This window comes from Thunnus maccoyii, chromosome 23 (genome assembly GCF_910596095.1).
Source record: "Thunnus maccoyii chromosome 23, fThuMac1.1, whole genome shotgun sequence".
Classification (NCBI taxonomy): domain Eukaryota; kingdom Metazoa; phylum Chordata; class Actinopteri; order Scombriformes; family Scombridae; genus Thunnus; species Thunnus maccoyii.
This window is the reverse complement of record NC_056555.1, coordinates 17,264,086-17,279,845: the sequence shown is the minus strand read 5'-3', so window position 1 is coordinate 17,279,845 and position 15,760 is coordinate 17,264,086. Positions and strand designations below refer to the sequence as shown.

At 39.4% G+C, this 15,760-nt stretch overlaps 1 protein-coding gene across 2 annotated transcripts in view; it reads right to left on the bottom strand.

Moving 5' to 3' along the window:
• Positions 1–14,727, bottom strand: part of lhfpl3 (LHFPL tetraspan subfamily member 3) — a 44,388-nt gene extending 29,661 nt beyond the window's left edge. For both annotated transcript variants that reach the window (XM_042403605.1, XM_042403606.1), the window contains exon 1: positions 13,880–14,727. In XM_042403605.1, the coding sequence (XP_042259539.1) occupies positions 13,880–14,315 (436 nt within the window). In that variant the 5' untranslated portion in view covers positions 14,316–14,727. The remainder of the gene's footprint in view (positions 1–13,879) is intronic.
• Between the last annotated feature and the right edge of the window lie 1,033 nt (positions 14,728–15,760).

Here is a 15,760-nt window from a genome sequence, read left to right as displayed (position 1 = left end):
ATGTCTGAATGAAAAATTGCACCCATAAAAATGAGGCTTGGGTTTAAATATCTTACTCGGTGTAAACATCACACAGTGTCAATGAAACATTTATTTTGTTGTTGTGTCCAGTGAAAATCAATAGAGCTACAGGCGAAAAACCCAACAGAGCAGTAATGTACGATAGGTACGATGTATATAAACACTACACTATTCAAACTGGCATCAAACGACTCTGTGCTGTGTTTACTGGAACATTAAACACGTTTTTAAACTTTTTTTTTTGCTTTTAATATTCACTCAGATTTACTGGAGGGAGGAACAAAAAGCTACATTAATTCATCTCAAGAGCCAAAACAGCCAGATATTCAAAGCACCACTGTTTCCATTTCAAAAGACATCTTGCACCATTTTTGGCAGCCCTGATACGACTCCCAAGAATGGAGGCTTTCCGGGTCTCAATCCTGCAAACTGGTTTGACCGGAAGTTTTAGCAATTAGTTAATAATAAGAGGAATCAATCAAGACCAAGTCCAGCTGTGATTTATTGAGTGGAGTTAGTCCACAGCTGCCTGAATGATGGGAAGGATGAATTTTAAATTTAGCCACTGAATCAAAATGACGTTTTTCTATCCTGATGAAACTTCTTTGAAGATACGGAGCGTGCATATCAATAGAGGATGATTTTAATTCAAGGATGTGGTTTATGGACAAATATGGATAAACATGAACTATTCTGCATCAACTGAGACAATGAAAACCACTATCATGTTAGCCTTTGATATGCAGAACAGATGGATATCCACAACTCTGAAGAATAAGTTAGTTAGTGTTATTTTGGAGCTTCTCACAAGACTTAAGAGACAGCAGGGAAAACAGAGAGGCAGAGTATTTTATTCTCCTCTGGGACAAGCTTATGCTCCTCGAGATTATCACTTTCCTCTGCTTGGGGATTTGTCACTGATCCCTCGTAGAGCGGGGAGCGGGCAAGCTATTTAGTGACGCTCCCTCAGGGATACATAATACAAAAGGATAATACAACAGCAGATTGGGAACATTTTCTTTTTCAGAGAGCAAAATATCAAAACATCGATGGCTCCTACTCGCATCAGTAATATTTCTACTGGTCTGAATCACACTCGCGCGCACATGCACTCGGATGAATATATCTCTTGTCTTTTACGCTCACAACCAGGATGTCAAAGTTGTCTCCTCTTGCCATTCAGCACTCTCATTTCCTTCCAAATCCTCCTGCTGTTCGCCCTCCTGCTGCTTCATAACTAGCACCTGATTAGGAGTGTTATTAAGCCCCATGACTTCAGCACATCCACATCCTGCAGAGAGACTGCTTGGAAAGACCTCGTTATCTCCCCATCAGCTCTGCTACCTGTTCTCTCTGTCTGGCAACCGGACACCATCCCATCATCATACCACCAATTTAAAGGGCAACGCAGCCCAGGAAAATGCCAACAGACTTCCATTGCTGCACTGTTTCTTTCTTCGGTCTCAGCAAAACATAAGAAAGCCAGGCAGATCTCATGAAACATGTATAAAACCTTCTGGCAAACACTGAAATCAAGGCTATAGGCTTCCTCGGAGAGAGACACAATGCTCTTAAGGAACCGTGTTGCTTCATACAAGCAAATTGTGGGTGTAATTAGAGGTTCAACTTTGCCAGTTTTGTAATGGTAAAGAATTGCCTTCAGCAACCTCTTAACAACATGAGCATAAATATGCTTCCTTATAGTTGGTTTAATGATGAGGTAATGGAGCCTGTGAGGTCTCTTTCCCCTGCAATAGTGTGATAAAAGTGTGATTTAATGTTCAGTTAGACATTCAAAACAACTAGAAAGCAGTCAGAGAGCACATACTTCTGCAGAGGTCACGTAATTATCTGAATGTGTTGTTTTAATGACAAAAAGTGTTAATGGGTTTAATCTGCATCTGGATCTGCATCCAAATACACACAGTGATAATCATTTCAAATAATACCTAAATGTTTGCACAGTATATGGATAAGTTGTGCCAAGTTTCACAGGATCACCGAGATGCAACAATTTAACTTTATAAAGTTGCTGCACAGTCAACAATTGTCAAAATACCATCAGATTTCCAGGATGGCTCATAGTAGATGTGTGCACACCTGTGTCTTAATTTGGTTTCATTTGCACGATTTATTCAAGAATTATGGCAGTTTATGTGAAGTACGGTATCAGGAATTTGGCAGCCAATTATAGGAAAACAGTATGACATGTCTAAAAATAAACAATGACTTTCTTCTGCAGGCTCATTCAAATATTTAATCTACTAACTTTGGTGAAGATTGGATGATATATGTGGCAACTCCTCATAATTTAAGAGTTATGAATTAAAGCTTTTATTGCTTTATTTTACAGATCTAATCATTTTAACCACGTTATTTGGAGTATAGAGAAACTGGAAGTGTCTTGGTAAGATAGCCCCATTTAAACCCGAGTAAATATTAATTTATTATTGGAAACTTTATGCTCCATGTAAGCTGAATTGTAAATTTGACTTGAGACTGCAAATCTCACATTTTTGCATGTTCTGCAGATCTGCTGTGAACTGACAAAATGTGCTGAACACTGTTTCCCCTAGAATTAATACCAAAGTACATAGATCTCTCCAAAAAACAAACTGTAAATTATTCAGAGGTTCTGGACCTGTAAATTTAAGCATTACAAAAAAAAAAAAAGCTTTGTAAGCAGCCATATTTTGTTGACTTTTGGCTTAACTTTACACCAAATTTAAATGAAATATGTAACATTTTTGAGACACTCTGCTAACAGACAAACAAACAGCACCAAGAACATCACATCTTTGGTGAAGGTAATGAGGTATCTGTTATCCCCTTGACTCCATCAAACAGCACCAGTCAGTGTTTTCATGCTTAAATCAAAGTGGCATTGAAGCTATTATATTATGTTTTGTTTGTGCATGTAAATTCCCTCATGTCAATAAACACCTCTATCATCTCTATTCATTTCTTTGTAATTTAACCTGAGCAGGGGAGTATCCACTTTGTGCAGCATAATTACAGTCTCAGAGCCGTTTGAAAAACAGGGACTTGTCATTGGATGTCAATTTCATCTAGCCGGCAGCCTTGAGAGTCCCTTCTCCTTCTCCCCATCTCATATAATCTCCATTTCTCTGCTCATTCCACGTCCTAACTACTCCGCAATCAAAACTGTCAGTCACACTTAAGGCTCTAAACACCTTGCGATTCCCCAATCAGACACACTGCTCTCGCTCTGTACCTCAAATAGGCTGCAGCCGCTCCTGCAGCCCCATCTGTCCATCACACCGCGGCTAATTTTTAAAGACAAACTCATCATCACCTCGGGATGACATGTTATTCATCAACAAGCCGCAGCAGGTGGCTCAAAATAATGTGACCTTCACAATATCAGTGCCATGAAAAGTAATTTGTTTATAGATAGTGGCATGGCTCTATAGATATCAGTCTGTTGGTCCGTCACTGTGGTCTAAACTGAAATATCCCAGCAACTATTGGTTGAAATTTGGTACAGATATTCATGGTGCCCAGAGGATGAATTGTAAAAACTTTGGTGATCCTTTAATGTTTCATCTTGTGTCACCAGCAGGTCAAAGTTTTAACTTATCCAGGAAAATGTCTCCACATCTACTGGACAGATTGGCACAAAATCTGATCCAAAAATTCATGGTTCCCAGAGGATTAATCCTAATACATTCAATGATCACTTAACTCTTTGTCTAATGCCACCATGAGATTCATATTTATGGTTTCTCAACAACTAGATTGCCATGAAATTTGGTTAACATCCACCTCAGGAATAATTATTGGTGACCTAATCTTCCCTCTAGTGCTATCATCAGGTCTGAATTTCATTTGTCCAATTCAGTTTATAACCAAATACCTTCAAAACTAATGAAATTTCCTTTGGTCTGAGCTGTTATTTGTGTTAGTGCAGTCTCGCAGAGCTGCTAGCATGATTATACTCTTAGCCTTGTTTCTTGGAAAAGGTTTTATGGAGAAAAATCTGTCAAGTGTAGAGTTTCACCTGTAACAGTCCTTCACTTTTCAACACTTTATCATTCACAGAAGTCAGGAAATCACCTACTGTCACTTAGCTTAAGCTACAAATTAGCTACAATAGAGTTTCTTGTACCATTACTGCTAATTAGCAAATGTTAGCATGCTAACACACGTAACTAAGATGGTGATTGAGATGTTTACCATATTCAGCACCTTAGTTTAGTGTATAATGTTTACTAAACATTATACTTAAACATCTATGACTAATATCAGCATGCTAACATTGTCATCTGCTGCTAGCTAATGTAGCTTATGGTTTATTCTCATTAACTACATAGTAATCATCTACTTTGCATGATTTGTGATTTTAAAAAGTGCTAAAAGAAGAAGCACAGGAGCATCATATGATTATTTATTTTCTATTTTTATTTTCTTTTTGTGGCTATTTTATTATTTTCTTTCAGGGTCAAATATATCAGCACTACAGTTAAAGCATAAGAGACCTTGTAATCCTTCTAAGAGGAAGCATAGTATTGCCATACTTTCTACATACAGACTACACTGTTACCTATGAAATTGTTAGTGCACATTAATGTCAAATTCCTCCCCTGGCTGCAGCAGATTTGTGAGCAGTTGACAGGCAGATATGACGACCTCCAGTCAAGCTGTGATTGCAGCATCTTGGACACGATGTTCAATCTCACCACTCCACCCGACCACACACCCCATAAAACACCTCGCCCTCTGTGACACCTTTACGTCGCCTCACCCACACGGTGTTTGGATTTATTCACGGGCTGACAGCTCTGTTAAGAAGATCGCTGATCATCTGGGAGGAAGGATACATTTCAAGCTTTTTTTGGGGGGGGGGGTTTGTGCACTCAGTGTAGCTCCATATTTTTAATTTGTATGTTTAAGGAAGTATTTAGTTTTTTTCAGTCTTATAGCAATTAACAATCCATGGAGTGGTTGACAACTTATAACATGTATGTAAAATGTCAAAATATCATGTAATTGGTAAGTTAACATGTAATCATATAAAGAAAAATCAAAAATTGGAAAAAGCTCAGATTAGTTTGGAAAAATTGGGTGATTTTCTTGTGCTGCAGCTACATAAACGCTGTATTTTTACAGTAAATTGCATTAATTTGGCAGCCGCTTTTAACAAAGGGCACATCAATATGTGGACAGGAAGAGCCAGGGATCAAAAACAACAACCACACAATTAAGTGTTACCAATTAAAATTAAATGCAAACTTCAGTCTGCCATCTGATGTAGAATTGGTTATTATTGGAGTTGATATTTGGCGTCTTGGCTCTGTTATCGTCGCTCCCCCACAAGGAAGCATCAAGCTGAGCGTAGCAGGAGGTGGGGAGTGACGATACTAACTTCCTCCCTAGGTGAAGGAAGACACAGAGCCTGAAAGCCCTACAGGTGGATGCTGCGGTGGAGGAGGGACTTTTAATGCTATATGAACAGCAGCAGCAGTAGCAGCAAGTGACAGCATGGCTTCCAGGATAGCACTGATAGATTAAATATAATAACATAACAAAAAAGGTGCACTGGATAGCTTATATGTTGCAGTGAGAAGAGGCAAACTAGCTTGCAGGCATCACTTCATTTATCAATTTTTGCCCTTTTGACCCTTTTTTTCACTGTTATAGACTAATCTCTCTAGAGTCAGCTCTACAATTGATGGATTGATCAGCTCCTCTTGTCCACATATTGAAGTGTCCTTCAGCGAAACACTAGTCTCCTAATTATTCCTGATGTGTGTGTACTTGGAGGGGAAAAAGTAAGTTAATTTGGGCAAAGCCATCTCCCAAATGAATGTTATGTAAGGAAAGGTTGAATTGTTGGACAGGCAAGTGATCAAAAAAACCCTTCTCTGACAGGGTTATTGATCAGAACCAGCAAAGACACAACAAAGCAGTTGCTGTCTTGTGTCTTTTGGAACAAAATTTATGAAATCTAATTTAGAAGACTGTGTTGATGACGTACGACACAAGTCATTTTTATCTACAAAGATTTAAAAAGCTGCCTTCTCAAGCAGCCAAAGAAGCACAATGATGAAGAGGCTTCATGATTATATTATTTTTCTCTGATTCATTACTCTTTCCCAAACCTTTCTGATGGATCATAGCTGCATTTAGATGAGCAACCACTCTCCTTTTTTTGAAATATTTACGTCAGATATGAGTTACCAAAGGGACAGGAGGGTTTTGGTGTTCCTACTGGTCACTTAAAAGGCTGATAGAGGTCACATATTGGTTACTGTACCTTTAAAATCCTCATCAGCCAAAGGAGGTGATCCACTTTCTTAATCCACAGACTCAGAATTAGTCTGTAGTCAAGATCCTCTTTCCCAGTGATTTCCAGCTGACTTGGCTGGCCTTTAATTTGGCTGATTCACACTGCGCTCTCCTTTTTGTTTATGCTTCTATGGCGTTTTTCTTGACTCGGTGTAAAATAACTGTCCATCCAGCGTGACCTCTCTGAGCTTAAAAAAGAAATGTTTTCATTTCCAGGCGGCACCTACAGAGCAGGCAGGCAGCCAGGGGGAACCAGCTGAGCACTTCACTGAAAGGAGAGAATAAAGAAAAGGTTTCTGCTGCTCTCACTGAGCTGAAACCTGACTTTCATCTAAACACCTGGAGGTGAACACACCACTTGCTGAGTTTTTATTTCTTTTCCTCGGCTAATGGTGGAGTCTTAGTCTCATGTGTGGTCATGTTACATCACTGTAAAGCCTCTCAGACTCTTCCGGTCCTTCATGATACGTGTGAGAGGATAAGACCCGGCTGATGTCATTAGCTGTCGGCTTTAAATCAGGACCAGCTCAACTACACCACGATGTGCACGGAGCACTGAGAAGCCACCAGTTAGTGCCAGCAGATGCTCACTTTATTTATGTATCTATTTATTTACAGTTTATTTTTATAGGCGGTAGAACATACCATGGACCGATGCCACATACGCAGCATTTAAAGCATTAAAAGCATTTATATTGAGGGGTGAAATCAGTGATTTCAGGGTTTTGTTGGGCCTGACACTCGAATGAAATGAAATTAACACTTGTGAAACAAATTTCAGATGTGAAAAGTGGACACATGTGGACACATTTCACTCTTGCAAGATTTCTGATGATACAGGAACATGTGATTATCATATTTCACATATGAAATGTAAGACATCATACATGAAAATGTAAAATCAGTATGTGAAACCCAATTTCAAATGTGAGGTTCAATGTTTATAGTGGCCCTTGGAGAAACCAGCCTCACCACAAGGTCCATTAAGTAGCTGTTTTTGAGTTTTCGGTCATATTAAATGATCTTCATCAGCAGAAGGAGTTTGGGATTGTAGATGTTAAAATGAAGAGAAAAACAAAATATAGAAGAATAAAAGATAAGAAGTCAGAAAAAATGTATATATGACCCTCGATAATTCCATGAAAACCAGGCAAACTCCATCTGTTGATGAAGATCATGTAATAGGATCAAAAGCTTCAGAACAGCTACTAAATGGACCATATGGTGGGATTGTTTCTCAGCATCTCAGACATGAAGAATATAAGCACATGCAGGTTTTTGGACATTTGAAGTGTAACATTTTTTGTAAATTTAGTCAGTTTGAGTCATTTTAACCTCATGATCTTCGTCATTTTCCTAGAAATTATCCATTCAATTGTGGATTTTTCATAATGTGATGCCAAAAGCAATAATTTTAGAATATATATTTAGACTCCTTTCAGGAAACTCTTTAATTAATCTTATTTGTACAAGTTTGAGCACTGATGCTTAAAATTAATTCTAAATTGTTGCACTTATTCCATGATAATTATTCTTATCTATTATTTAATACTTAATTTGACTTTTCTTCCCCAGGTTGTTTGTTTTTTTATGAGTCTGAATATAGGTTACATCAAAGAATCAATTAATTCATCAATAAAAAGAGCAAAAAAAGTGTTGAATTAAAGGTTTTTATGCAGCTTTTGTCATGAAGGAGTAAGAGCAAACAAACAGAGTATAATGTCTAATGGATATCTATCTTTGGATTAGAGACTTATTATTGGACAGAAATAACACAAGCAGTATTTCAAGATGAAGATTTCAGCTTTCAAACATTCTCTGGATCCTCTCTCATTATCTGGCCTCCTCCTCCGCAGACACAGCGTGATAGTGTCTCTGCGTATCTTTCCCTCTCCTTTCCAAGACACAATGTGACGGCGATAAGCAGCACGTCCCAGTTCCACTTGACATCTTTCTGAAGAGGTGTAAAATTGAATACCACACAACGCACCAAGCAATCATATAATAATATCAGTCAGTCAGACGCCATATCAAACGCTGTTATCATGCATCAAACATAAGGCAACCAGAGCATTTGTGGCGCCCGCCTCTCTCTCTCTCTCTCTCTCTCTCTCTCTCTCTCTCTCTCTCTCTCTTCTATCTATCTGTCACTCTTGCAGCTCAACAATAACACATAACTGAAACCGAGTACACGCAGGCAAAAAGGCCGTACGGTGGCAGCTGTCCCCCTGTTAGAGCCCTGCTTCCTGTTATTCTGGAAAGCAACATTCGGATCAATAAACCTCCAGCTACCAAATGGACGTTTTATTGTTGGCTCCGAATGCCAGCTCCCCTCTCTAGAGGACCACTTAGTAGGCAGAGTGCGCCATGAGGAAAGCCACTTACTGCACAGGGAGCTGCTCGTCAGACAACCAGGAAATGGACCGTGTGTTGGAAACGCTTCAGCAGCACTTTTGAGTAACCCACCTTGGGTTCTGTGGAGTTCTATGGATTAACATCCACAGAAAATGGGGGCAGCTGCTCCTGCCATGGCGGTCCTCATGTCTGTGTGCTTGTGTGAGTGAGTGATCCAGATGGCTGTCAGAGCTCTGGAGGCCGTCCAGGTTATTGAGCACCGATGTGCAGCCTCACGTCAGAGCTGTCTGCCTGCTGTTCCACACTGTGCACACTCACCTCATCCTAAAACACCACTGTTTCCATTACCAGTGCCACTTTCTGATAAAACATGCTTTAAAAATGGACTATAAGTTGTAACTAATGGCTTATTCATGACAAATAAATCATTTATCAATGCTTTATGGCTCAGTAATAAGCCATTAGCCACCTTATCAGTCACTAGGTTGTGAACAGTCCATTAACCTGGTGTACACACTCTTCCAGGATAACTTGCTTTGCCTTTCAAGCTCTTTAAAGGGTCAGTTCACCCCCACCAAAAAAACGTAGACATGCAGATACTTCTAGTTTTATTTGTCCAGGTTTTAATATCTCACCTCACTGTAAACAGTCTTAACTGGAACTACTTTCTGCCAGAGAAGTAATCCAGATAAAAACTATGACTGACAATGATGCTGTTTCTGGAAAGAGGTGTGTTTGTTGCTGTTGTTTTTCCTCGTTGTGAAAAACCAGATATGAAATTTGCCAGAGATGGGTATCTCAAAGTGGGAAAATACTGAATGCATCTTGTAGTGTCTGACCCTTTAATTAACCAGGAAGACTAATGGACAGTGTGACCACTAACTTCTGAAGAACAGCTGCAGACCATCCAAAAGCAATTTGTATTAATAACTTGCAGCTCTGTACTTGATAAATAACTCAGTGGAAGAAAGGGGATAGAAGAAGAAACATATTTGACTAAAATTTACAACTGCAGGCCCGATATAAAGTTATCATATAAAGTGAAACTATCAAGATGATTTAATGATCCTTCATTAATGACTTACGTTCTTATAGGGCATCAAGTTTGCAGTCATAAATGTTTATAGCATCAACACTAACATCATGAATAAAGTGTTATGATAATATATCAGGTGTGAAGTTGTAAATATTCTGCAGCACTTTTCCAGAAGGTAATTGAGTAATCTAACGGTTCCCAACCTGAGGTTCAGAACCCCGAAGTGGTCCCAAGATTAATCTCAGGGGTCACCAGATGACTACACGGACATCTCTTACACTTATTTTTCTTTATTTTTTTTCTTGAATTTCCTTTGCTTCTGTTTTTCTTTTATTTGTGTGCTTGTGAAAGATTGTTTCACCTCTTCTGGCACCTAAAAAAACCCTTCAAATAAAACAGTCTGAGGAGAAAACATCACTCTTTGGTTGAACTACTCATAACGTATGATCACATTAAGGATCTGACCTGAGATGAGAGGTCACATGAATTAAAGGGACAACTGCCAAAATGTTTGGAATCAATAGACCATTGGAAGTGTAGCTAAAAGCCAAAACAACTTATGCTTTTTTGCATTGAGGAAGACACAGTATGCACCAGCCAAATTGATTCTTAACAACCTGACAAGCCAGAATTTATCCTTATTAATGGCTTGTCATTGATCAATAACATTAAATTATTTATTAGCCTTTTTAGTCAGAGCTTAGAGAAAAGTGAAGCCGAGAATCACAAGAGAGCAGATACAGATGTAAAAGTTGTCTCCCTGTTTGAGAAGGACACCAGCACTGTCTGACGTCCGCCTGCCGTCTGCTGCACAAAGTTATGCAAACTATAAAACATACCATCAAAGCGGACTGTGGTTTTTCAAGAATATCATTATAGGGTTTGTCATTATTCTTATCGAACTGCAAGCCGGTGCTTATCAAACATTCAGGACAACCCATAGTTGGAGAGTAGGGCCGCCTGAGAGCTGTATGCGCAGCCTTTGATAGCACATCACAGCTGCTCCGTGCCCCCTGAAATGACATCTGACAGCATTAAGCCAGCGGAGTTTTTTTTTTTTTTAACAATCACACCAGGATTTCAGACTGCTTAGAGGGAGAAAGTGCCTTGATATTAGCTATTTAAGTTGCCAAGAAAATCTTAATGGGCCGATTTCACAGTGGCAGCGAATGAGACAGAAGAGAAGAGGTGATGAGACGATCAATAGGAGATGAAAAGCCCTCCGAACTCCACCACTGTCTTCATTAATGTTCCCTATTCAGAGGCCTACAAACCAAATTTACAAAAACCAACAGAGATGACTGTATCAACTGTGACAATTGTGATTTATTTTTTCACCTGACTCACATCTGCTCCCCCTCTGCCATGGTGGGAAAACTGGGGGAAAAGCCAACATATGACTCAGAGGAATAAGAAGCAGCTTTGATCCGCACAGACACAAACTGCCAGGCTGTGCTGCTCATTAGACTGACGTGTGATAGATGGCTCATGCTTTCTCCCTATAATCCACTTCACAGCTGCTAGGGTTTGAGACACTGGGGATACTTTTAAGGGTTATTTTTTTGCGATGAAATGGGAACATAGCGTTTAAATTAGGCCTAACAGCTGGCCAATGGTGTTGCTAACCTCTATCTCTAATCAATAGTTAGAGCGGCATGGCGTTAGATGGCTGCTATTTATTGCTAAAACTGGTAATCAGTGGACTTTTGGGACACATCCTGAATGAGGCTGATTGTGTGTCTGTAGGCAAAAACATAAGCGCACTCTCTCTATGAATGTGACTGCTATTGGTTATGACATTTAATTCCCATTTGAGAACAACCAGTTCTCATAACGATGCACAATATGACGCCGGGAGACTTTTTTTTTTTTTTTTTATACACACAAATTAGATTTGTCTCTGAATTCTGAGCCAGAGATTATGCTCAAAATATTCTTTATCAGCCATCATCATTTGTCATGGGTGTCATGACAAAACATGCCACAGAGGAAAAATAGTAAACTTGCTTTAAGCTGAGCGGAAAATACATTTAAGTTACAGCTTCTTCTCGTTCTGTTGTCTCTATTAACAATGTGTCTTTTTGTTCTGTCAAGGTCATTTGAATGACAGGCCGATTGATTACATCTATTTCTTTCCAATAACGTCACTGATATGAAGCCCTCTGTATACTTTCAGGGTATTTGGGGTTTTACAATTCCTACCTTTTTTTTTTATAAAAAAGGCATCTATAGGTCACATGACTGATCAATGGACTGTTTGAAAGGACACAGCCTCAGACATCACCCTAGTGAAGACGAGATAACCAAAACGTTTCATAAGGTGAATAAGGCATGTGTGATGTGTTTAAGAGCTGCAACGATTAGTCGACTGACAGTTAATCTGCAACTTTTGATAATCGATTAATTGCTTTTAGTCATTTTTTAAGAAAAAATGCCAAAATTATCTGATTACAGCTTCTTAAATGTGAATATTTTCTCGCTCCTTTAGTCCTCTATGATAGTAAACTGAATATCTTTGTTGGTCGGGACACAACAAAACATTTTAAGTTGCATCTTGTGAATATTTTTTCACAATTTTATGACATTTCATAGACCAATCGACTGATTGATTAATCGAGAAAATATCATTAGTTGCAGCCTTAATGTGGTTTAATTTTTAGTTGGGAGATTTATCAATCTGACTCCAGTATTTTAAGACTTGATATGTTTAAATTTCACTACTTTTAGGCCAAAATATAATCAATAAACAAAGGCAGCAGCATCTCTCTGCCAGATTTGTATTCTTGAATAGTTAGTGTGTTTTGAAACAACATTTAGACCTCCAATAGTTGGGAAATAAAATTTACATAGAATATAGTTGAACAGTTAACTGACAAAGTAAAATCCAAATAAAAAAATTCTGGTCAAAATTTTCTGGCTTGTGATATAAGAAAGCATCTAAAATCCTGGCTGCAGCCCTGCTTCTATTGTCTACCAAAACTTAAAAAAAAAAAAAAAGTAGGAATGAAAATAAGTTGTTAAATGCTGACATTTACTGTCACTTTCCCCTCGTGTACTGAAGAAGTTGGCTGAGATCCGGAGCTGAGCAGCATCAGTTATTTGAAGATATCATTTTTGGATGGGAATCAAAATCTGCAAAACAGACAGGCAAATTCTCGGTCTGCTTCACAGAGGCTCTTGGGAATATGACTAAAAAAATAAGCAATTCGGTCACAACCACACGTCTGTGCTCCTCATTTTCTTTACATGCATTTTTCTTTTCATTGAAGGTGTCAGAGAGACCCTTTCTTGTCTCATTAAATGAGGAAAAGAGTCATTTGCATATTTCCAATTTATCCTCCTGGTTTGTAGTAAGTAAAGTACAATGTAAACCACAAAAACCACTGAGGACTTACCTGTTTCTATAGCTGAGTGTTTATTTATCTTTTATACTTATATATCTAGATGGGTAACATCATATTTTGGCTGATAAATAACAAAATTGAGGATGTACATTTGAGTAAGTTAAAGTGATGTAATGAATATACAAGCTTTGGGGGGAAAACATGCATAAAAATGACACTGTTCTGCAAATTTAATTGAATTTTCTTCATATTGATAGATGATGATAATGGAAATCCCCCTTACAACACTGGTTTGGAGGATAAAACTGGCTTCTAGTCCAGTTGTCTCCAAAGATTTGGCCATAAGGCATCCACAAAAAAGATCAAATAGTAAAAAAAAAAAAGTATTTATTCTATTATTTAACTCTTTAGGATTTAGCACACTGGGAGTGTTTTCAATTTGAGGTCTCACTTTCCCCCAAAGGCTGCTGTCGCTCCACCTACACTACAGAGTTACATAATGTTATGTGAAGGCATTTGCATCCACAATAAAGCTTGAAATGGGGTTTCACGGGGACACAATTTAGTGAAATGGGGCTCTGTGGCCAAACTGGAGCACATGACCTGAGAGAAACTGGGGAATATTGAGGTTTTTGGTGTGTGAGTTTCGACCCTGCTTCATGGTTTTCAACTCTAAAACCTGTGATTCTGGACAATTTCCATTCAATTATGTGATCTCCTACTCATTCTGAACTCGCTGGACCACACTTTGACAACCTCCCCCTCCTGAACTGTTTCAGGAACTTCCACCTGCAGTCGGAGCAGAGTCTCCTACCTGCAGCCAGCTGCATCCAGCCGCAGATCTTGTAAACGGTTCCGGTGCTGCAGAAGAAGAAGAGCGCGAAGCAACCGATGCAGGTGAGGACCAGCACCATGGACATGCCGATGAAGAAGGAGGCGGCCTTGAACGCACCGGAGGGGATGCTGCTGAACTCGGTGAAGCTGCCCTGACAGGTCAAGTCCCGGGACAGCCCGTTCCCGATGCAGTAGTGGAACAGACCGAAGTAGCCCGCCTGCGGGGTGTCCACGCCGTCTCCGATCCAGTACGGCTGGATGAAGCACACCACGTTGACGATGGCGAAGAGGATGGTGAAGATGGCCCACAGGACGCCGATGGCGCGGGAGTTGCGCACGTAGTTGGTCTGGTAGATTTTGGCAGCCTCGGAGGCGGGGAGCATGGTGGTGGTCGTGCTGGGGGCCCCCGGGACCATCCTCCGGTCTGTGTGGTAGTAGTGTGATCTGCTCGGTCCTCTCTGGTGGATCTGTCCTCAGCAAACTAACATCTGCTGCATCTGATTTGTGGAAGGCATAGTCAGAACTTCTTCGCTGGATTTATTATTATTATTATTTCAGCCTTTATTCAGTCACAGATGTACCCTCAGCATCACTGCACTCTCGCATCCATGGTAAGGTTGGATTTTGTGTGTTTTTTCTTCCTTTTTCCTCTGATTTTCATTCATCACTCTGCAAAAAAACGATACGTGCGCTCCCGAAAACAAGCCGCGAGCTTCAGGAATCCATCCTCCATTCACAAACCCCGCAGATTTATCCTATTTATCCTTATTTCTATTTTTTTTAAAAAATGTCCCTACCTGAGTCGTGTACTGTTATTCCGAATCTAAACCGGCCAGTGTGTCCGACAGAGGTTCAGCTCTGTGAATCACTGTGTGAGATCTCGCTGAAATGGTGCGTCTGTCTCTCTCTCTCTCTCTCTCTCTCTCTCTCTCTCTCTCTCTCTCTCTCTCTCTCGCTCTCTCGCTCTCTCTCTGCTCGACAACAGCAGCTGAGATCCTATTGAATTAGAGTTGGAGGATAGCCTTGGATATTACAGGGACAACCCACATCCCATAATCCCGGTCTGACGTATCATCAGGGGCGGACTTTACCATTAGGCAAGGTAGGAAACTGCCTGGGGCTCCCAACTAAAAGGGCCCCAAACAGCTGTAGATTTATTATGATGTTAAGATATGAAAAATATTGAATTATGTTACTATTCTAACTCATTTTACCCCGAAATAACTTAAAGCACTTAAAAATATGCAACTGCATACTTCTACTTCAGAGTAAAACACTGTACTACTACATTTACCTGACAAATAAATGTTAATGGTTATGTGGCAAATTTTGCTCACAAAATAGCTATAACAAATAGACTATGATGCATTATTATTGATTAAACTATCCAGCATTATATAAGAATTAAAAGCTCCACCTTACCTCTCTTTCACGCTTCACTTTTAAATGAAAATTTGAATGCAGGACTTAAACAGTATTTTTACTGTACAATATTAATAGTTTTACTTTAGAAAAAAGTTTGGAGTGCTTCTTCTACCACTGCCAACACAAACATTCCCAGTTAGAGAAAGGGTGAAAATAAAGCAAGACAGCATTTGCCTGCACGGGGCCCCAAAATCACTAAATCCACCCCTGCTTATTATAACAGTAACACTTGTGAATTCTTAAACAGACACAATGATATCACAGTAAAACAACAACAGTGGATCTAATAGCCTTCAAATTAATGCTCATATAATCTCCTTCTGGTCACTGTACCAGTGGAGGAATGCACATGAATTAATAATGCACATAAATGCACCTCTTATTGACTATAATAATAATAATACGATGAACATACAGCGTATAGTATTAGTTAAAT